This window comes from Leptodactylus fuscus, chromosome 5 (genome assembly GCF_031893055.1).
Source record: "Leptodactylus fuscus isolate aLepFus1 chromosome 5, aLepFus1.hap2, whole genome shotgun sequence".
NCBI classification, from domain to species: Eukaryota; Metazoa; Chordata; class Amphibia; order Anura; family Leptodactylidae; genus Leptodactylus; species Leptodactylus fuscus.
This window is the reverse complement of record NC_134269.1, coordinates 51,780,441-51,804,517: the sequence shown is the minus strand read 5'-3', so window position 1 is coordinate 51,804,517 and position 24,077 is coordinate 51,780,441. Positions and strand designations below refer to the sequence as shown.

General features: G+C 44.3%; 1 protein-coding gene across 3 annotated transcripts in view; it reads right to left on the bottom strand.

Moving 5' to 3' along the window:
- The window catches only part of DENND4A (DENN domain containing 4A), a 97,771-nt gene that overhangs the window by 53,504 nt on the left and 20,190 nt on the right, over positions 1 to 24,077 (bottom strand). For all 3 annotated transcript variants that reach the window (XM_075273124.1, XM_075273125.1, XM_075273126.1), the window contains exons 2-4: positions 9,565 to 9,897; positions 7,109 to 7,358; positions 2,087 to 2,156 (exon numbers count right to left, since the gene is read on the bottom strand). In XM_075273124.1, the coding sequence (XP_075129225.1) occupies positions 2,087 to 2,156; positions 7,109 to 7,358; positions 9,565 to 9,897 (653 nt within the window). The remainder of the gene's footprint in view (positions 1 to 2,086; positions 2,157 to 7,108; positions 7,359 to 9,564; positions 9,898 to 24,077) is intronic.

Sequence of the window (24,077 nt, the reverse complement as noted above, 5' to 3'; positions counted from 1 at the left end):
CTTCTCAGAGGAATAGAAATCACATTCAATCTTGTATAATCTGAGCGGCGCTATAAAGAAGGCGAAAGTCGTTGTGAAATTACAGTCTAGTATTTGAGAAGCAGTCGCGGCTAATAAAGGAGCGTTCCCAGCATCCTGCAGCCCATTCCTCTCATTTACAGTAACAATAGGGAATTATCTCAGGATACTAAAATGGCTTTGACACCTACTTAGCCAGCAGTGTAATTGGTGCTTTCGCCTTCCAAAATTCATTTAAGATTGTCATTAACTAAATACTCTATTGGCCAAGGCACAAAACCAAAATGAGTAAGAAGCAGAATCACAGATAAGAGGGTTTAACCTGATCCTTACCAGACAGCTGGATTATACTGCAGGGCATACAGACATACGTTATTTACACATAATATAGGGAAAGGGATTACTTTCATAGGAGACAATGGACAGATTTAACAAAACTAGATCATGGGAAAAGTAGCAGCCCAGGACAGCCAAGTAATATTTCTGAGATTGCCGAGTAGCTTAAAAAAAAGCAGGTCACCATTATTTTTCATACATACATTACATTTACCATTTTCAATTCAATCAGTGAATGAAAAAAAAACTATTTTTTACATTAAAAGGGGGGGAAAAAACAGTATAATGTGCGACTGATCTAGGGTATGGGAGAACTCAAGGAAGTGTGCACATGTGTGAGCAGGACTAAAGCTGGAGATCAGCTCAACCTGTGGATTTCAGCAAGACTGGCCCACTATATAATGTGTATGGAGGTCTCCCGACTCATACCTAAAGGCAGATTTTGGAAAAAAAGAAAGGAACAAGCTTTTAAATGTCAACATATCTGATAGTATTGCTGTTAAGCAAATAATCTGTCACCAGAGGTGTCTGACAGCAGCTTTCTCCCTCTCCCCATATAGAAGTATGTATGCTCAGTCAAATCTATAAGTGCCAAGGGATGGGGTGAGGAGTTCTGGCCTGGTTGGGAGACAGCACTGTTCCACCAATAGCAATCTAATGAATGGCCAGCTTAAGATTATGTTGCACTTTTGCTGCCATGTTGATCTTCCACTGGACGCATATGCTTTCTACACAAGCAAACCCGTTGAGATGAATTTCAGATTACAGGTCTTAAGTTGAAAACCCTTCTGCACAAGTCTGCCATGTATGGATATATCTCACACATCTAGGTGTTGAGACATGGAAGAAAACACCACCACGTCATACTGACTCTGGGTTCACACCAGCAGTCGGGTCTCCGTTAACAGGTTTCTGTCTTCTGCAGACAGGCCATGAGCGCCCGTGAGTGTTTTATGCTCTCCGCGGCGAAATCGTTTTTTTTAAACCGGACACAAAGTCCCGCATGTCCAACTTTGTGTCCGGTTAAAAAAAAAAAAAAACGGTATTGCCGTGGAGAGCATAAAACGCTCACCAGCGCTCATGGTCAGACACTTTTCAAACCCACTCAAATGAATGGGTTTGAAAAATGCCCGCAGGTTTCTTGTTTCCTGCCCAGTTTCGTGCAGGAAACGGAAACCTGCATAACGGAGACCGGGCGCAGATGTGAACGAGCCCTGAAGTAGACATATGTCTTAGACACTCAGAATGCTCGATTTTACGCAATCACATAGGACTTATTAAGCAAAAGATGTAAAAATCTTGATGTCAATGTATGCCAGCCATGGTGTAGGCATAAGGAAGTGAGTTTTACGTGAATTAGTAAAAACAGGACTGCTTTCTTCTACAAACAGCACCACACTTATCTACAGGTATTGCAGCTCAGTCCCATTCACTTTAGTAGAGTTGAGTTGCAATACCAGACACAACGCACAAACGTGGTGCTTAAGAAAGCAGACATATTTTTCTAATCCTGGATAACCCCTTTCATATATCTAAAGAGCTGTGCCAAACTAACTAACCCATCTACACCATTTTGATCAATGCACCAAAATACGCTGTCTAGTAAACGGATACAGCTGTGTAGGAGCCCTACAAATGCTCTCACTGTTTTATGTTGCTTAATAGAAACGTAGTGCCTCTATAATAGGAGACGGACACGTATATGACCAGCATAAAAGTGATGACTACTTACCAGCTTTGTAAGATACTGCATTGGCTTTCACAACTGACTTTTTATAACACAGGTACACTGCTGAGCCCCACTGAAAAAGAGAAGGAGACACTAAATCATCCAGCACACTATAAATAGCTTTCTTCATAAATAAATCAGGCACAGACATTATTATATAGAGCAGGTTGTGCAGGCGGCAGCTGCTAAATCTCTACTCTTAAACTAGGAAGGATCCAATCTACAGGCTAATATGTTACTTTCCATTAACAGTGACAACTACATCTTTGTGGGAAGAAACTTTACTCCCAGAGCTGTAGCTATTAAGATGTAGAGGAGCCGGGCTACTTAACTTGGATTCCATTAAAGTACCCAACGGGTCCCTTTATAAAATCTACCTTGAGCCCTCTCCTGAGATCCCTAGTACGGTATTTTAAGATATTCCCTAGTATGAGAGCTAATTGTGAATATACGTAAAACTCGACTCAGCTCACAATAGACTGATATAACGCCACTTACCGCAATAATAATAATAATAATAATAATAATAATAATAATAATACTACAAGCTGCTGAAAGTAAAGGTTACATTTATAAGCGATTGGGGAAATATAGCATGAGCCTTTAAGTGCGTTAGAAGATATATGGCAGCCTGAGGTGGCAGAGAGTATGAAAACAGCTGTATGTGCATGCGGGGGAGGTAATTATGGGGTACAATGATATCTGAGTGTCTTTATACCCCATTAACCTCAATGTGGGGGTTCATTTTGGGGTTGCTAAGACAGAAGCAGTAAGGGTATGTTCACATAACGGAAATGGAGGAGGAATTTGAGACAGACTTCCGCCTCAAATTCCTCTTCCTTTTCTGCCCACTGACTGTCACCCACTGGATCAGGATCAGATGATTGGACTGATCGGTGGACGGCTCGCCAGGAGAACTGCGGCTGAATCAGACACGGAATCAGCAACAAGATTGAGAAATATGTCTGCTTTTTCAATGCCCTGCTCAATCTCCGCTTTTCATTGAATACAATAATTTTGAGGTGAAATTTACGTCAAAATCAGCACCAAATTCGGCCATGTGTACAAGTCCTAGAGCTCTACTAATTCATTCAAAAGCTTACAATGAATTGCTATTAAAGTAAGTATACAGCAAACTATGAGCCTAGTTATACAGTATGAATAACCATATAATATAAATTAAAAATTATTTTATTTTGAAGCCAGAGTAACTTTTTTTCTGACAGATCACCTACAACTCAGAATGACTCTACTTTCCAGAGAGAGTGATAGAGAGATCATGAGACAGAGGGAAAGAGAATAGAGGTGGTCTGAGCATGTGCAGACGTCACTAGCCTGGACACTTCAGCTACATAGAGGTGGTCTGAGCATGTGCAGACGTCACTAGCCTGGACACTTCAGCTACATAGAGGTGGTCTGAGCATGTGCAGATGTCACTAGCCTGGACACTTCAGCTACATAGAGGTGGTCTGAGCATGTGCAGACGTCACTAGCCTGGACACTTCAGCTACATAGAGGTGGTCTGAGCATGTGCAGATGTCACTAGCCTGGACACTTCAGCTACATAGAGGTGGTCTGAGCATGTGCAGACGTCACTAGCCTGGACACTTCAGCTACATAGAGGTGGTCTGAGCATGTGCAGATGTCACTAGCCTGGACACTGCAGCTACATAGAGGTGGTCTGAGCATGTGCAGATGTCACTAGCCTGGACACTTCAGCTACATAGAGGTGGTCTGAGCATGTGCAGACGTCACTAGCCTGGACACTTCAGCTACATAGAGGTGGTCTGAGCATGTGCAGACGTCACTAGCCTGGACACTTCAGCTACATAGAGGTGGTCTGAGCATGTGCAGATGTCACTAGCCTGGACACTTCAGCTACATAGAGGTGGTCTGAGCATGTGCAGACGTCACTAGCCTGGACACTTCAGCTACATAGAGGTGGTCTGAGCATGTGCAGATGTCACTAGCCTGGACACTGCAGCTACATAGAGGTGGTCTGGGCATGTGCAGACATCACTAGCCTGGACACTGCAGCTACATAGAGGTGGTCTGGGCATGTGCAGATGTCACTAGCCTGGACACTGCAGCTACACAGAGGTGGTCTGAGCATGTGCAGACGTCACTAGCCTGGACACTTCAGCTACATAGAGGTGGTCTGAGCATGTGCAGACGTCACTAGCCTGGACACTGCAGCTACATAGAGGTGGTCTGAGCATGTGCAGACGTCACTAGCCTGGACACTGCAGCTACACAGAGGTGGTCTGAGCATGTGCAGACGTCACTAGCCTGGACACTTCAGCTACATAGAGGTGGTCTGAGCATGTGCAGACGTCACTAGCCTGGACACTTCAGCTACATAGAGGTGGTCTGAGCATGTGCAGACGTCACTAGCCTGGACACTGCAGCTACATAGAGGTGGTCTGAGCATGTGCAGACGTCACTAGCCTGGACACTGCAGCTACACAGAGGTGGTCTGAGCATGTGCAGACGTCACTAGCCTGGACACTGCAGCTACATAGAGGTGGTCTGAGCATGTGCAGACGTCACTAGCCTGGACACTTCAGCTACATAGAGGTGGTCTGAGCATGTGCAGACGTCACTAGCCTGGACACTTCAGCTACATAGAGGTGGTCTGAGCATGTGCAGACGTCACTAGCCTGGACACTGCAGCTACATAGAGGTGGTCTGAGCATGTGCAGACGTCACTAGCCTGGACACTGCAGCTACACAGAGGTGGTCTGAGCATGTGCAGACGTCACTAGCCTGGACACTGCAGCTACATAGAGGTGGTCTGAGCATGTGCAGACGTCACTAGCCTGGACACTGCAGCTACATAGAGGTGGTCTGAGCATGTGCAGACGTCACTAGCCTAGACACTGCAGCTACATAGAGGTGGTCTGGGCATGTGCAGACGTCACTAGCCTGGACACTGTAGCTACATAGAGGTGGTCTGAGCATGTGCAGACGTCACTAGCCTGGACACTGCAGCCACAGAGGTGGTCTGAGCATGTGCAGACGTCACTAGCCTGGACACTGCAGCTACATAGAGGTGGTCTGAGCATGTGCAGACGTCACTAGCCTGGACACTGCAGCTACATAGAGGTGGTCTGAGCATGTGCAGACGTCACTAGCCTAGACACTGCAGCTACATAGAGGTGGTCTGGGCATGTGCAGACGTCACTAGCCTGGACACTGTAGCTACATAGAGGTGGTCTGAGCATGTGCAGACGTCACTAGCCTGGACACTTCAGCTACATAGAGGTGATCTGAGCATGTGCAGACATCACTAGCCTGGACACTGCAGCTACATAGAGGTGGTCTGGGCATGTGCAGACGTCACTAGCCTGGACACTGCAGCTACATAGAGGTGGTCTGAGCATGTGCAGACGTCACTAGCCTGGACACTGCAGCTACATAGAGGTGGTCTGGGCATGTGCAGACGTCACTAGCCTGGACACTGCAGCTACATAGAGGTGGTCTGAGCATGTGCAGACGTCACTAGCCTGGACACTGCAGCTACACAGAGGTGGTCTGAGCATGTGCAGACATCACTAGCCTGGACACTGCAGCTATATAGAGGTGGTCTGAGCATGTGCAGACGTCACTAGCCTGGACACTTCAGCTACATAGAGGTGGTCTGAGCATGTGCAGACGTCACTAGCCTGGACACTGCAGCTACATAGAGGTGGTCTGAGCATGTGCAGACGTCACTAGCTTGGACATTGCAGCTACATAGAGGTGGTCTGAGCATGTGCAGAAGTCAATAGCCTGGATACTGCAACTATATAGAGGTGGTCTGGGCATGTGCAGACGTCACTAGCCTGGACACTGCAGCTACACAGAGGTGGTCTGAGCATGTGCAGACGTCACTAGCCTGGACACTGCAGCTACATAGAGGTGGTCTGAGCATGTGCAGACGTCACTAGCCTGGACACTGCAGCTACATAGAGGTGGTCTGAGCATGTGCAGACGTCACTAGCCTGGACACTGCAGCCACAGAGGTGGTCTGAGCATGTGCAGACGTCACTAGCCTGGACACTGTAGCTGCATAGAGGTGGTCTGAGCATGTGCAGATGTCACTAGCCTGGACACTGCAGCTACACAGAGGTGGTCTGAGCATGTGCAGACGTCACTAGCTTGGACATTGCAGCTACATAGAGGTGGTCTGAGCATGTGCAGAAGTCAATAGCCTGGATACTGCAACTATATAGAGGTGGTCTGAGCATGTGCAGACGTCACTAGCCTGGACACTTCAGCTACATAGAGGTGGTCTGAGCATGTGCAGACGTCACTAGCCTGGACACTTCAGCTACATAGAGGTGGTCTGAGCATGTGCAGACGTCACTAGCCTGGACACTGCAGCTACATAGAGGTGGTCTGAGCATGTGCAGACGTCACTAGCTTGGACATTGCAGCTACATAGAGGTGGTCTGAGCATGTGCAGAAGTCAATAGCCTGGATACTGCAACTATATAGAGGTGGTCTGAGCATGTGCAGACGTCACTAGCCTGGACACTGCAGCTACATAGAGGTGGTCTGAAACCTTGGCAACACTGTAAGCTAAATACTGAGAACACAATGAGCTGTATACGCCAAACAAATCAAGATTTATACAGCAATGTATTGGGTAAAACACTTCAATAAGCTTTAAATTAACATTCTTGTTTTTCAAGACTACGTATCTATGGCCTATGCTTAGAATAAGCTGGTATCTGCTCAGGCTACGGAGCTGGTAGTAGCTGGCTTTGTACACTGTATTGTGCCCATGTCGAACTATTGGAGCTTCACTCCCATTCAAGTTAATAGTAGATAAGCAGCAATAACCCAGCATAGCCACTACATAGTGTACAGAGCCATCTATACAGATGCTTTCTATAGTGTGCATCTATCCACTGACAGGTGGGGTGCTGGGTCTCCTACGGATATTCTATCCTAAAGACTAGACATCAATACATAGTCTGGGATGACCCCTTAAATTAAAATGTATATTGAAGATAGGTGACCTTCCAGCTAGTGTCTTACCATGCTGCTGTTCAGATTCTTTTCTACCTTACAGAAGGTATGTGGAGGAGTTTCGCCTTTGCTGGGGATGATAATACAAATATCAGTCACGGCCAAGGTATTCTGGGTCATGTTTTCTGAGGCTCTTCGGTAGGTAATGTAAGCTTTCTGCGAGGAAGTGTTGCTACTTATATTGGCAGGACGTCCACATGGTGTAGTTTGGATGATATGACAACCCTGTTTCAGCCTTTCTTTCCATTCATACAGGACCCTGAAAAACAAAAACTTTAATTTACTGCTCTACCTCAGGCAGCTGATGGGTAGCGCTGGCAATATTCTCTAGAAATATAGCAAATTTATACAGCTTTAAACCTAGCTGGTTGGCATCACGCCTTCCATGTAGTTGGCAGGCAACACAATTTCCCCAAGGTGATCCAGATGGTGTCATCTCAGACTGGAAGACTCTTTTCCTTTTCACTTTTTTGTTACTTCTATGATGCTGAAAACCTATTGGTATTATTTTTACAATACTGCTATTAATGTGGAAATACAACCTTATGTTTTTTTTTTCTTTTAAGTTATAAAAAATACAGCTTGCAACTTACAATCCTACAATCCTGAATGGCTTAGGCTCAGTTCACACCGATTGTGCAGTGCACAATCATTGGTCACATGGTAATGCTGCAGATCAGTCCCATTCAAATAAATGGTACTGAGCTGCAATTCCAAACATAATCACTGTACAATGTATAGCACTGTGCTCAGTAAGCAGCAAAGAGGTCACAGCAGTTATCCAAACACCGCAGCCCCTTCACTCAGATTATCTATGGGTGTTCTGTGTGATATAGATGACTTATCCTAAGGACAGGTGATATAGTCCAGATTTAACTTCCAGTACTGTCCAGACTAAATTTTGGGTGAACTGTCTATCAATCAATGGACATCTGAGGGCTGTACCTCTTTGGCTCTGGTACCCTCTGCCCAAATGATTCCTGCACAGTCAAGGTTTGTGAGCTCATAAAAAGTATACACATACATATACTGCTATCCACACTCTGACAAGCAAAGTGAAGCAAAACTGTTTGCAGCCACAGGAGCACAGCAATTGGCGCGGGTTTCAGGACCCATACCCCAATTATAAAATATCAGAAGTTTTCTGAAGTTTCATCAACAATCTAATATCCAAATATTTAAAGGGATGCCATCACTAGATTCCCTTTTTTTCTGACTAACACGCCCCCAGTGCTGCAAGAGAACTCATCTGCATACCGAAGAAAACCGGGATTTCTACCGAACAACATCGCGGAGAAGACATCTAAAGGTAGGAGAAGAATAGCCTTTCTTAAGCTATTCTTCTCCTACCTTTAGATGTCTTCTCTGCACCACCGTTCAGTAGAAAGCCCGTTTTTCGTCGATGTGCAAATGAGTCCTCTTGCAGCACTGGGGGCGTCCCCAATGCTGCGAGAGAACTCTCCAGTGCCGCCTCTATCTTCTTCTGGAACGCCCTCTCACTGTGTCTTCTTCCGTCATGGGTTTCAATCTTCTAGGCCTCAGGCAGAACCGACTGTGCATGCCCGGGCCACAAGAAAATGGGCACTTACTGTGTAAGCGGACACAAGAAAATGGCTTACTGTGTAAGTGGCCATTTTCTTGTGGCCCAGGCATGTGCAGTCGGCTCTGCCCGAGGCCTAGAAGATTGAAACCGAGGACAGAAAGAGACAGTGAGTGGGCGTTCCAGAAGAAGATAGAGGCAGCACTGGAGAGTTCTCTCGCAGCATTGGGGACGCCCCCAGTGCTGCAAGAGGACTCATTTGCACATCGACGAAAAACGGGCTTTCTACCGAACCGTGGCGCAGGGAAGACATCTAAAGGAAGGAGAAGAATAGTCTTTCTTAAGGCTATCCCTACGTGTTAGTCAGAAAAAAAGGTTATCCAATGATAGGATCCATTTAAAGGGATTTTCTAGCACCAAATAGTGATAGATGGGGGGTACAACTCCTGTTATCAGTGACGATCAGCTTGACGGTCACAGCTCTGTAGTTTTGCTAGCGACTGTACCTGGTATTAAAGCTCAGTCCCATTCACTAAGGAAATTCCTGAAAAACCTCTTTAGCATAACATGGCTTGTTGTCAATACATTGTGTATGTCTGTGGCAGTAATCTATGGAGACCTCTAGAAACAGTGATAATACCAACACAACGCACAACTCTCTCAGACCATTCCAACAGAATAAACCTCAAATTCTGGCTGGGATATCAGTCATGTTATGGCATTCATACAGAGCAAAAACAGAGGATTATTAGTAGAACACATAATACTAATGCTAATGCTCCAAGAATCTACATGTTATGTATCCATAACAGAGCACATTGTAAGGAGAGAGGCTGGGAAAGGACTAATGTGTCATTCTGCCCACCCACACTCATTGCCCATAATACCGTGTTTGTAGCGTTAACCTGACATTAAGTGAACTCACCCCAGATCTGTGAGAGGCGGCTTGTCTCTTCCTCTTCTGTAACACAAGTATATCTGCGGTCCTCGGATGCTCCCATTATTGAGGTCAGCCGAGAGGCCGGTCGGGGTCGTGTCCATACATACATATCCCTGAGGCACTTCTTCCCCAAGAGATTTAATGATCACTGTAATATCTGTGATTGGTTCCTTTGGTTTAGCTATCTTATGGCAGGCATCATTAAAGTGGATTTCCTCCTCAAGTGGTTTTGATGATTCTGTTAATCCGGCAACGACAAAGTAGTCGGCAACGCGGGGTCCTTTGTCTTCCATCATCTTCCGTGTTGGTTTGAGACAGCTGAAAATACAGGAGAGCACAGGAAATCTTAGCATGCTATACAATAAGAAATCTAGAATACCTTTAGTGTTAAAGGGTCTGCCCAAAAAGACAACTTACGCAATAAGGAAAAATTGTCTGGTCAGTGAAGTCTAAATGCTGAGACCCCAAAAGATCAAGAAAATTGCTCACACAGCTAACTCATAGAAAAGAATATAGTGGCATTGAATATATGCGCCATCACTACTTTCACATGTATGGAGGGGAAAAAAGCAGACAGGATGGGGCCACGGTCTGATAGCAGAATTTAGTGGATCCCCAATAGTCCTAAGGATCAGGAGAGCCTCACTATTCCCAATCTAGGGTAGGTATTACCGGTAAATTAGAAGGCAATATTGCCAGTGACAGTTGCATTTAAAGGGATTCTATCATTAAAATGCAATTTTTTGTGACTAACACGTAGGTATAGCCTTAAGAAAGGCTTTTCTTCTCCTACCTTTAGATGTCTTCTCTGCTCCGCTATTCAGTAAAAATCTTGGTTTTCTTCGGTATGCAAATGAGTTCTCTCGCAGCACTGGGGGCAGGCCCCAGTATTCAAACAGCACTGGATCGTTCCCAATGCTACCAGAGAACTCTCCAGTGCCGCCTCCATCTTCTTCTGGAACGGTGTCTTCACGCATCTTCTTCCGGCCTTGGCTTGAAACTTCTACGCATGCGCAAGTTGGCTCTGCCGTCTGGCCTTGGTAGAGCCGACTGTACATGCCAGCCTGGTGTAAGCAGCCATTTTCTTGTGGCCGCTTACCCCAGGCAGAAAATGCCGCTTACACCAGGCAGGCATGTGACTCTGCCCTGAGGCCCGACAGCAGAGCTGACTTGCGCATGCGTAGAAGTTTCAAGCCAAGGCTGGAAGAAGACGCGTGAAGAGGCCGTTCCAGAAGAAGATGGAGGAGTTGCTGAAGCGCTGGGGACCGCCCCCAGTGCTGCAAGAGAACTCGATTGGCATACTGAAGAAATCCGGGATTTTTTACCGAACGGCGGCATGGAGAAGACATCTAAAGGTAGGAGAAGATTAGCCTTTCTTAAGGCTATTCCTACGTGTTAGTCACAAAAAATTGCATTTTAATTATAGGATCCCTTTAATTGGATAACCAGCCATCAGGAAGACCAAAGCCGCATACAAAGAGTAATGTAAATGGAATCCAAATCATTTCAGAAAAACACCAGGAAGCGCTGTCCTCAAGAACATGAACTGGAAACTCCAAATGGTACAAATAATATAGATTTTATTAGAGAACATGTTTCGGGGGTTTTAAAGCGCTTTAGAAAACACATCCCTTCATCAGATCTGGTATGTCCACACCAGTGTTCCTTGCCAGGGTTGTTGAATTGTCCTGTATATGCAGAAACGCTGGAACGCTCAGGACTACTCCTAAATCCCTACAATAGAGGAAGACTACATATCGGAGTCCAAGTAGTGGCATTACCAACGCAATGATACACCGGTCACCTTTTTAGACTGCCCAGTCTTATTATACGATTGGTAAATCTGCTCTGCTTTACTCATCTTCCTGATTCTGAGTTACAGGATTTTCCCTTTGCCAGTACATTCTGTCTATTAGATGAATGGCCGCGTGATATTTACTATGTCATAAGTACAGAATGAATGACAACCACTGTAGTATAGGCATACATCTAAAGAATTGGGACTGGTGTGTATACATGTAATAAAAAGACATCTGGTACTTGACTACAGCTCTGAATGGGGATAACAAGTGAGCAGCTCTAAGTTGGGCTTCAATAGCACTGAGCAAATAAAAGCAACGCACACAATCCTGCTATTACTGGAAGCGCAAGCCTCTTACTCATCACTATAGGAGAAAATGGGACAGAAAATAATTCACACACAGCAGATTTATCAAACCTACTTCTGTTTTCTCATTGGAAGGAAAATATGAATCACGCTTCTTAAAATATGTTGAATTTCCTTATAGAAGTATAAACTTAGCTTAAAAGGGAACCTGTCACCAGATTTGGGGCCCCTAAACCAGCATCAGGTCTTTATGTTACTAGGACCACTAATCTAGTAATTCTGTGTTTAACTGTGCTCATGTGCAGTAAAGCAATGTATAGTGTCCTCAGCTTCACCACAGCAGTATGTCAACACTGGGAGCTGCCGAAAAAGAGTCCCCAGACATCTCTGTCACGTAAAAACAGCGAAGTAGAAGCACACATAGGAATCAGATTACCAGGTTTTGGCCCTGAACCTTAGAAGCACAAGGACAATTTCTGGTGCAAGTGATACATTTATAAGAAACTTATAAGTTGTGTGAGAAGGTGACAGGCAGAGTGCTGGAGTCCCGCTATATCAGCCCCGGATTATGTATAGTCCAGTACGGATCTTGAATAGGCCTCAGCCCAGGTGTGGGTCCTGAGGCTGTACTGCAGGGCAGATCATGGGAGCGAGAGGAGGCGCCTGGGTCTGTCCTCAATCACTGAGAGTCTGGTGAGACCATAATGTGCTATTTTGTTTGTTTGTGTGGTTGGTAGTAAGCCCCACGTATAGTTAGCTTCATACTATTTAGTTAGTGCTCGGACAAGCAGGGTTTTGGTTGACGTTTTTGCCTGAAGTTAAGGCTGTATTTTGTTTTGCTTCTTTTTTACTTGAAGTGAAGGTTTATTTATCTTGCTGTTTTTTCTAAATAAATCTGTTTGCGCGGAATCCACATCATAATCTACTCCCTCACAATGGTGGCCTATGGAGACCACCAACGTTAATTTTTCCGCTAGCAGAAAAAGGAAGCGACATGACTAGAGATGAGCGGGTAGTATTCGATCGAATACCTCCCCGCCTTAGGTATGCGTGTAAGCGGCCGAACACCAAGGGGTTAAGCGCATCGAATATTCAACGCGCTTAACCCCTTGGTGTTTGGCCGCTAACACGCATACCTATGGCGGCGATGTATTCGTTCAAATACTACTCGCTCATCTTCAGACATGACCTTTCTTGAGGCGGATTGCGCCTCCGGAAGTCAATACAAATGAATGGGAGGCGGAAACCGCTTTGCGGTTTTTGGCAAGAACCGCCAGGTGTTTTATCAAGGTCCTTTCACTGTGCAGGAGGGAAAAACCGCCTGGCGTTTTTTGAGGCGGTTTTTTACAAAGAAATGCTCCAAAAAATGCCTCAGTGTACGAAAATAATAATAATTCCTGAAGCATTTTTTTCCAGACCAAATTACGCCGCACGTGTGAACTAACCCTAAAAGGATTTCTTCTGTGTCAAACTGACCAGGAGTAGGGAAATAAGCTGTTATAGATAATAAAATGGTAATATGTAAGTTAAGATTGTTCCTGGTGTATACATCACGTACTCATAGAACTCTATTGTCCCGACACAGGTCAAACGAGTCTCATTCTGGCCTCTATATATGTATTTTTGTGTACTATGGAGTCTGCTGTGTTATCTATACTGAAGCATCTACAGGGTAGTCTATAGGCAAGATATGGCACTGTTTGGTACAGTGATACAGTAGCATACCTCTTCATGTATATCTCCAACAAACACTGCAACCCAACAGGATAGGGGCAGGTTCACATCTGTGTCAGTGCACATCTGTCAGAAATGCTCAACGTCTTTGTCCAGCAACTTCAGCTAAAATAAATACAGATATCAGACGGACATACAATGGACCCCATTATAGTCCATGGGATCTTTCGGGCACCGTTTGTGTCAATGCTAGAAGGGATAGTCAAATATAGAGGTGAACGTTGTCTGAGCAGTGTTGGTAAAGTTTCTCAAGAAGTCTCATTTCTTCTGGCCCTCGACTGAACCTTTAGGGGGCCTGTTTGCGGATGGAGTTGTAGGAGTGTATATAATGATCACCTAACAAACCAAATCTAACCCAAAGTGCTATATGTGTTATTTATCATATATATCAAAAAGAAAGAGCAAGTACAGTACAATGCAGACTGTGGCAGACACATCTGTGGAATGAAGCGTGAAAAAGCGCCCTCATTAAAATAACCTCAAAGTGCTGCCAGCCATAGCAGGTACTGACAAATAAAATAAGCAGGTGACAACGCTTTCATGCGCTCTAGCGACCTGCCAGCGCTCCACGTCCTAATGAGCGTGCTACACCGCCTCACGCTTTTGATGCGTGTCAGACTGCTTCAGGATTTACAGCCTATAAATGAAAAGAACGGGAGTTTTACAGACAAGCCCAGGGTGATAAATTGAGTCTTAGGAAGTTGCCGCTGACCACACACTGGTCACAGAGGAGGGATGTAATTTACACAGTGTACTCTATCATTACTACTGTCACATGTCAGGCAGCTGCAGGAGACAAGCCACGTCAATAAGCACTTAAAGGGGATGTGCACCTTGTTCCAGATGGCTCCTAGGAAACAGCCAAAGTCTCTGCCCCCTGAGGAGCAACCTGCAAAAGTGCCCAGAGCAGACAGCTAGAAATGTCCTTTATGGTTCTAGTCTGGTGGTACTTGGTACCCCTACACCAAGTTACCCAGGTAGTTGTTATAGGGGGTGCCAGTCACAAAGGGACATGTACCATATTTGGTGGTCAATCAATCAATCAAAGAAGCTTTATTGGCACGTCCGAATAGACATTTGGCATTGCCAAAGCAAATACAGTGGATGTCCTAGAGCAAAGAGACTTTGTATACAAAGTTCACCACCTCATACAGTCAGTCACTGGTTTCAACATAAGGACCATGCTAGGTTATAACGAATAAATGGATAGAGAACATTCCACCAAACGCACATAAATGGATCTCCTCCTTTCTCCTATCGACAAAAAAACCCCAAAACATAGCTACACTCCATATCTCTGTAGTAAAAAAGAGAATAGATTCGGACAGGATGACAGTGCTTTTTTGCTGCGGGACACTACAAGGGGTTTAAACTAAAGGAGTAGTCCATGACGGGCTGAGATGGAGGACACAACTGTCTGAGATGGCAATGCCCCTTTAATTCCTGCTGCTTTGGCTAGAAGTGATGACATTGTAGTGGACTACATAGGACCAATGAAGTGGTTCAGATGACTAGGCCTAAGCAGTGGGATGTCTCTTGCGATGGGCCCAGTGGCAAAAGAGAGCAAGAAACTTACTTTTTCAGCGTCCTGCTGTGATCTATACCTGCTATTGAAAACAATAAGAGGCAGAATCAGGGCGGAGTCTGATGCTGATTTGGGGATGGAATCCGCCTCAATTTTCAGAGCCAGATTCTGCCATGTGAACATACCCTTAAAGCAGATTAGTCATTAAAAAATTTCAGTAACGCCCCGTTCGCATTGCACTTTAAGCCCTATGTTTTCTGTATGCATTGGAAAAACTTCTCTTACAACTCAAATGATTATATTAAAAAAAAGAAAGCTCTACTACCGGGTTTCCCCGAAAATAAGACAGTGTCTCATAATAAATTGTCGTCCTAAATATAGGACCTGTCTTATTTTCGGGGGATGTCTTATGAGAACCGGCAGTCATGCCGTCACTTCCTTAGCAGAGCGCTGGCATGGCTGCCGGTAGTAGGTAGTGTAGGGGAGGGGGGGGGGGGTTTGGAGAGGTATCCTACTTACCTTCCCCATCTTTGTAGCAGCGCTGGTGCTGCTGTTCGTTCCGGCAGAGACGGGCGGGGCTTAGTGAGGCTTCCGGCAATTCCAGAGGGCCTCACTTTGTGGGCATTGCAGCCGGCTGCAAAAAACTCATGCCTTACTTTAGGGGGGTGACCTACTTTCGGGGAAACACGGTAGTAGTCTGGATTAAAACAAAAACAAAACCTACTTTGTGTGCATACAGCTCTTGGTTAGACCTATGTGTATTCGGGGTTACAGACTAAAAACACATCAGAGTGTAGTCTGATTCTGTAGTCATGGAAGACAAACTGAAAGCCAGTGTGAACAGAGCCTAAGAGAACGTAAAACCAAATAACATAACGTGATAAGTAGTGGCAAATGACCGACTAAGCTCTGCTACTTGTGTCAGGGTAGCACATATACAACTACACTGTTCTTTAATACAATCGAGTCTATAAATATAAGAGGATTGAGGATGAGCTTAATGAAGTAAGCTTGTATATAAGTGCGTGCTTGTAAGGTTTGCACAGCTCTCCGCCATCTGGTGCGCACATTCCAGTAATGACACTACAAGATGTATGGTCTATAAAGCCGGCACAGACTGGACAACTCATAAGACATAGTCAAGACAAACTGGCCAATGTCCCATCCAATTACAATAAAATAAACATCCTTTAAGAGGAAAATATTTCCTGTTCACAGGGATCACGGTACGTCTCTTAACAATAGGAATTTTTAGAATATAGGATCATTTACATATAAGGGTCATAAAGCCTTTGCGACCTTCTAATTCAGACCTGGTTAAATGGCTTGTCTGGGATCCACACATTTTCCCACTTTGTTACACATTTTCCCAGTCTAATTCCACCCACTGGATAGGTTATCATTATGTGATCAGCGAGGGTCCAACAACAGGAACCTTTAAGTGGCCGAGACACACACAAGCAATCCTTTCCCTGTGCCAATGTCACGTTCATTGTTCACATGGTTTACGTAAATGGGGGTGAGCTGCAGTACCAAGCACAACCCCTATAGCATTGTGCTTTATATTCAGTGAAGTGGCTGCACCATTGTTAACCATGTGATCAGTGGGGTCTCGAGAATGACGGACAACCTATCATGGCCTACTAGGCAGACAGAGATGGCAGACATGGGGGGCCAATGAGAGAGGGAGCCAACACCCTCTATAAAAAAGCCTAAGGCCTAGTTCATATGGGGCTGCTAACTTTTAGCGGAAAAAAAGAAGCAAGCTGCCCTATCTTGCCACGGATTCCACGGCTGAATCAGCCGCAGCGTCTGCGGCACAATGTTCCAGCCCATACATTTGGGCCTAATCCATCGCGGAATGCCGCGACAGTATGCCAGTGCACTGCACCAGCATCGCCACGACAGAATATGTACACACGGAACCCCGTGTGAACTAGCCCTAAGAGTCCATTCACACGGAGGAAAATGGTGAGGAATTTGGTGGGGAATTTCAGCGCTAAAAAAAACCTCCCATTGAATGGCTAGCAGAAAAAGGAACCCATTGAAATCAATGGGAGGCTTTTTTTAGCGCTGAATTTCCACACCAAATTACTCACCATTGTCCTCCGTGTGAATGGACCCTAAACACGATGGTCACTACTGTGCATCTAAGGACAGAATCAGATTTATTGCCAAACCTGGCACTTGCCGCAGGGGTCTAGATGTCGACAAGCTGTGGTCCTGCCACTGTTCACACAGGCAAAGTAACAATGACCACACGATCTGAGTGACATAGAAGGAGCTCAGTGGACTTCCGTCTGCACCATACTATTACAGCATAAGTCATTAAGAGGTTAAAAAAGGGGGGGTTACTTCTTAGTACTTTGCTTCTCCTCCTTCTTCTTCTTTAAAATAAATACCGCTGGTCGTGACCACAAAAAGGATTAGCACCTGCAGTTCTGATGTATAAATGTGGTGCTTTTATAGTATATCGACTCAGTGTGGAAAGAAGGCTCGAGAGAACATTCACAGCAGATGGGTTGCGTTTATTTTCCACTTCTATCTCTTCAGGAAAAATGTGGTTCTAATAATAAATTGTGTTTTCTTCTTCTTTACGCAAAAAAAATACCAATAATCTCAAAAAAGTTCAAAAGCTCTTCACGTAAATCCTAGCTTCCGACAGACACTGAGAACTTTAATCCACATGTTCCTGGACGGCTCATTTCCTCCCAGCAACTTCTGCCTTACATCTTATTTTTACACTACGTCTGGAGATCCACTTCTATTTTCTCTACGAGAATATGCTTACACAGGAATTCACTGCTCCGTGCTTGAGAGAACATGTGAACGACACTTGGGCAGAAGAGAAGGAACACAAGATCCCTACTGAATACTATTCGGCCTTTATTCTTTTGCTCTGTGACATTTGATAAGAAACAAACTTAAGAAAATGTGCAGTACAGATGGAGGTCTAGGATGTGTCTGCTTATGGTTTCCATTCCATATCACATGCCAAAATGTAGATTTTTTTAAAATTCTATTTCTGTACAGGTTTACGGGGTCAGCCATCTTTACTAAACTCCTATCAGCATTCAAAGATATGTTTTACAGCAGCCACATGGACCAAAGAAACCTCTAATAATGTGTGATAATGGTACAGGTCCAACTAGTGACCAAGAAAATAAAGGGGCCCTCCGCAGAAATCTATTGGCCATTGTAGCTCTAGCAAAGTGCCACATGTACAACTCGCCCCCATTCACTTAATTTGGGTTAAGGCTCAAAAACCAGACAGCCCAAGGAGAAATGATTGATAAGGTGGGCCGCACTATAATGTACGGGCTTTCAGTTCATTTCTGACTATTATGGAATATTCCCGACTTTTACCCTATCGTGTGGACACCTGCTTTACAGCTGTGAATTCTCATTTATCTAGGTGCAGAAAATATCTTTCACCTGGCATGTACTGTATTATTGACGGTTATAGATAGATTTCTATTTATGTTGAGGATTTGTCTATGTCTTTTTTTCCCAAGCTCTGTGTACATGAAGAATTTTTCCATTTTCTTTAATCCATATTTTCAGCTAGATTTTCCTCCTATATATTGAATAGCAGCCACAAATGTGAATCAATATTAGTGACGCTACGGATTCTTACTGGAGACATATAACACCAACGTGGGCATGAATAGAACATGGTGTGTATATAAAGAACAGCTGTACTCATTCCAGTAAAGGGCTATTCCAGTTTCTTTTTAATGATGACCTATTCTCAGGGCAGATTAGTGGGGGTCCGGTGCCCCTGCTGATCAGTTATTTGAGGGGGCACAGTGCTCTGTGCCCTTCTGTGTTTACATTACATCTTCAGGGGTCCCAGGTATCAGAATCCCATTCAACTTTCATTAATTATCTATCTATTCATTTGAGCCGACTCCGGAGGGGGAAGTCGCGACTGCGACGGTCATGGCAGGCGGGTTTTGACCCGAGAGTGACACGGCTCCCCGCGTCACTCTTGGTGCCAAAATCCGCCCCACCGGCCCCTGTGTGAACGAGCCCTTATAGTCCACAGAAAAGATTAGTCCTGGAGCATATTTTCTTATAATTCTGTGTTGTTCTTCAGTAGAGATGAGCGAGTAGTATTCGATTGAATACCTCCCCGCCATAGGTATGCGTGTAGGCGGCCGAGCACCAAGGGGTTAAAGCGCATTGAATATTCGATGCGTTTAACCCCTTGGTGTTTTGCCGCTTACACGCATATCTATGGCGGGGAGGTATTCGATCGAATAGTACTCGCTCATCTCTATTCTTCAGTTATTCCTCCTAGGGTCAGGGGATAATCATACACATCAGGGAGAGTGTGTGCCTAGATAGGGGTACGGAGACTTACAAGTCATTCCTGCTCCGCTAGGGATTCTGGGTAAAAAATATGCAAATCTATTCTCCAGGATGTAATTAGGAGAACAGTGCCTCTGTATGCTGCCCTCTAGGGGCAGCCCCCTTAACATCATGCATGAGGGCACCATACAGAGGCACTGTTCTCCTAATTACATCCTGGAGAATAGATTTGCATATTTTTTACCCTTATTCCTCCTAGAAATGTATGACTAAATTGACAAGTGGGTGTTCCCAACTAGAGGTCAGGGTCTGACACTGCAGACTGTAGTTAGTACCAGATTTTGTAGAGGCACAACTAATAGCTGTCACTTTATTCATAAATTGTTGAGAGAAATAACCGAGGAACACCACTACACATAATTCTAAGAAAAGATGTTCCAGAATCAGATGTGTCAGGAGGAGGGACCGATCCTCAATAATAAGAAACCTAATGATTGTGTTCAGGCAATGTATCCCGGTTATGTGCCCACATATCTGCTTATCCTCTTCAAGACCAGAAGTAACAACCAGACCACAATAGGCCTTTCATGGCCGGACGTAGCATCCAATAGCACAATATTGGAGAGGTTACAGAGGTCGGAGGGCTGCCCTAGAAAGATGCAAACGGAAGGGTTTTGTCCAGTGTTCAACAACACTTGCTTATTTTTTCCCCTAGTTACATAAAACTTGTCTCCCCATTTCCCAGTTATTTTCCCCCTCTCCATGACTATACAATGGTTTAAACCCTGTGAATTCTCCATGACTGCAGACAGACAGACAGACAGACGACATACAACTTTATTACATAAAATCATAATAAAGTGGAAGGATCAGACAATATTAAGAACTTGCTTGGATAGTATTTCCATAATAGTAATAATAATAGTAACCACTTAGGATAATGCAAAATGGTCGCTAACTTTTCAACAAACTTTCTATATGTAAAGGTGAATATAAGAAACTTTTAATACATTAGAGAAAGTGCTTGTATCTTCACCTATCAGGGTCATTTCCCTTGTTCTATTCTAGAGTCCATCCAGACGCTAGGTGCACACTATCCTTCAGCTCTCTGTTGTTCGGGTCCGGATGGGGACCTGAAAGATGGAGAGCCTGTCCATTTAAAAATGGTTACTGGCGGACCCCATATAATGGAGAGAAAAGTCATCCTGCTGCAGAATCTGCAAAAGAATCTCCTACGGAGACTCCGACGCAGATATAAACCTAGTCTAAGCCTACATTCTGTGAAACTCTGTGTGCGAGCCGTATTTACCGCCTGAACACTATGCTGAGATACAAACTCCTTCATCTAATAGTCTTCAGGGCAGTGAATACACCTCACACATAAACAGAACCTCACGGATGAAACTGTGACTGTAGGCTTAAACTGACATCTACTCTGCTATCTCTGCTCAATCCAATGTAGCGCACTCATGTATCAAATTACACAGAAGTCTATGGAGAGAGGAAGGGAAAAATAAGCAGGAATGATGTGAAGACGGAGATACAGCATAGACATAAACCTATGGCACTAAATAGCAAGTTCTTTCTCCAAAAATGCTTTTTATTCACACCAATACAGTACTTGTGTGATCTGAAGCGGCTTCCGAGTCACAGAGAGATATGGAGCAGATTATCCCTTTACTTTCCGTGCACAGTTTGCGGCAGACATCACAGAAGCTAGTATACATCCACCAGATTAGGAAGAAATGAAAGCTAGAGCTTGAAGAGGAGAACTGCTAAAGAATGCACAATACAAGCCACATATGTTCCAGAAATAGTGCCTTTCTTCACTCATATATACATATTATACCAGTGATTTATGCTGAATTTGGGCAAGTATAAAGGGTACCTGTCAGGTCGATTAGGAACGCTAAAACCACCGCTCTGTTTTACATCCACCCGTGCATTAAAAAAAAAACATAAACCTTTATACTTACCTAGGAAAGAGTCCGATGACTCTCATCAGACTCATCTTCCCTGCTCATGGAGCCTGCGCAAGTGCCGAATAGGGACACTAAACCACCCACAATCAAATTGCCCTGTTTTACATCTATCTATGACCGCATTAACAAAAAAAAAAAAAACACAACAACAATAAACCTTTATACTTGCATAGAAAAGACTGCTGCTCCCAGCTCCTACACAGTTCTTCAGTGAAGTCAAGCATGTAAAGAAAGCACGTCTGTACTGCGCAAGTGCCAGAGTTATGGAGCCTGTGCACTGAAGCTTTGGTGTACTCCTCTGGCTTCAGAGTACAGCAGCAAGACAAGTGTAAAGCTTTTTTATTTTTATTTGGGACACTGCCATGACATGTCCTCTGGAAAGGAACTGTCCACGTTAAGGGAGAGTTTCTGCCATGTTGCTGCTTAAAGGGGTATTCCCATGTCCCTTGCTCACCAGTCTTCGCTGCTGCAAAGACTTCTTTCTTCCTGGTTTTCGACGTCAATTGGTGGGCGGGGTTTCATATACAAAGCCATACTGTCCGACTACCTCCAGTTTAGCTCCACCCCCCAAATTAGCGTGTAGCTCCGCCCACCACATAGCGTGATCCTATGGGACAACTGAAGGGCCTGTGATGTCATCAAATGTCCTATAACGCTTGGATTTAGCTTGTTCTGTATAGAGTCGGCTAAATCCTAGTGGGCTAAGGGGCCAGGTCCTTCTATCCACTAGCTTTTAGCCTGCTCTATATAAGAAAGCTAAATCCTAGTGAGCAGAGGGACCAGGTCCTTTAGCCCACTAGGATTTAGACTGTTTTATATAAGAAAGCAGCACTCATTTCCCCCCTCCTTTATCTAAGAGCAGGAAGCTAGGTCACATGTGTGGTGCAGACACAGGAACAGCTACAGACACAGGCTCGCTCCCGTGCACTTAGCCCCTCCTCCTCCTCTCCCCCCCCTGAGAGCAGGCAGCTACATCACTTGACATTTGAGCAGATAATCCCAAGGGCCATAGAAACGCAGTCTTTACAATGAAGTGAATAAATTTAGATAGTGGACAAACAAAGCAGTTTTGCTGAAGCAATGCATTTAGGAAAAGTCTTAAATTCACATTAACAAGCAGTATAGATAGGATCCTTGTTATGGGACTACCACTTTAAAATAGTCCAAAAAGTCTTTTATATAGTACAACCAACCAAACTTACACTGAGGACTAGCTTTCTATATGGGCCACCTAAAATAACATGGTCAGAATGTGTAGCACATAAAAGTACTTCAAATACAGTCCTATGAAAAAGTTTGGGCACCCCTATTAATCTTAATCATTTTTAGTTCTAAATATTTTGGTGTTTGCAGCAGCTATTTCAGTTTCATATATCTAATAACTGATGGACACAGTAATATTTCAGGATTGAAATGAGGTTTATTGTACTAACAGAAAATGCGCAATATGCATTAAACCAAAATTTGACCGGTGCAAAAGTATGGGCACCTCAACAGAAAAGTGACATTAATATTTAGTACATCCTCCTTTTGCAAAGATAACAGCCTCTAGTCGCTTCCTGTAGCTTTTAATCAGTTCCTGGATCCTGGATAAAGGTATTTTGGACAAACAATTCAAGTTCAGTTAAGTTAGATGGTCGCCGAGCATGGACAGCCCGCTTCAAATCATCCCACAGATGTTCAATGATATTCAGGTCTGGGGACTGGGATGGCCATTCCAGAACATTGTAATTGTTCCTCTGCATGAATGCCTGAGGATTTGGAGCGGTGTTTTGGATCATTGTCTTGCTGAAATATCCATCCCCGGCGTAACTTCAACTTCGTCACTGATTCTTGAACATTATTCTCAAGAATCTGCTGATACTGAGTGGAATCCATGCGACCCTCAACTTTAACAAGATTCCCGGTGCCGGCATTGGCCACACAGCCCCAAAGCATGATGGAACCTCCACCAAATTTTACAGTGGGTAGCAAGTGTTTTTCTTGGAATGCGGTTTCTTTTTGGACGCCATGCATAACGCCTTTTTTTATAACCAAACAACTCAATCTTTGTTTCCAAAATGAAGTTGGCTTCTCCAAATGTGCTTTTGCATACCTCAGGCAACTCTATTTGTGGCGTACGTGCAGAAACGGCTTCTTTCTCATCACTCTCCCATACAGCTTCTCCTTGTGCAAAGTGCGCTGTATTGCTGACTGATGCACAGTGACACCATCTGCAGCAAGATGATGCTGCAGCTCTTTGGAGGTGGTCTGTGGATTGTCCTTGACTGTTCTCACCATTTTTCTTCTCTGCCTTTCTGATATTTTTCTTGGCCTGCCACTTCTGGGCTTAACAAGAACTGTCCCTGTGGTCTTCCATTTCCTTACTATGTTCCTCACAGTGGAAACTGACAGGTTAAATCTCTGAGACAACGTTTTGTATCCTTCCCCTGAACAACTATGTTGAACAATCTTTGTTTTCAGATCATTTGAGAGCGGGCTGTCCATGTTCGGCGACCATCAAACTTAACTGAACTTGAATTGTTTTGTAGAAAGAAATGGTCCAAAATACCTTCATCCAGGATCCAGGAACTGATTAAAAGCTACAGGAAGCGACTAGAGGCTGTTATCTTTGCAAAAGGAGGATGTACTAAATATTAATGTCACTTTTCTGTTGAGGTGCCCATATTTTTGCACCGGTCAAATTTTGGTTTAATGCATATTCCGCATTTTCTGTTAGTACAATAAACCTCATTTCAATCCTGAAATATTACTGTGTCCATCAGTTATTAGATATATCAAACTGAAATGGCTGTTGCAAACACCAAAATATTTAGAACTAAAAATGATTAAGATT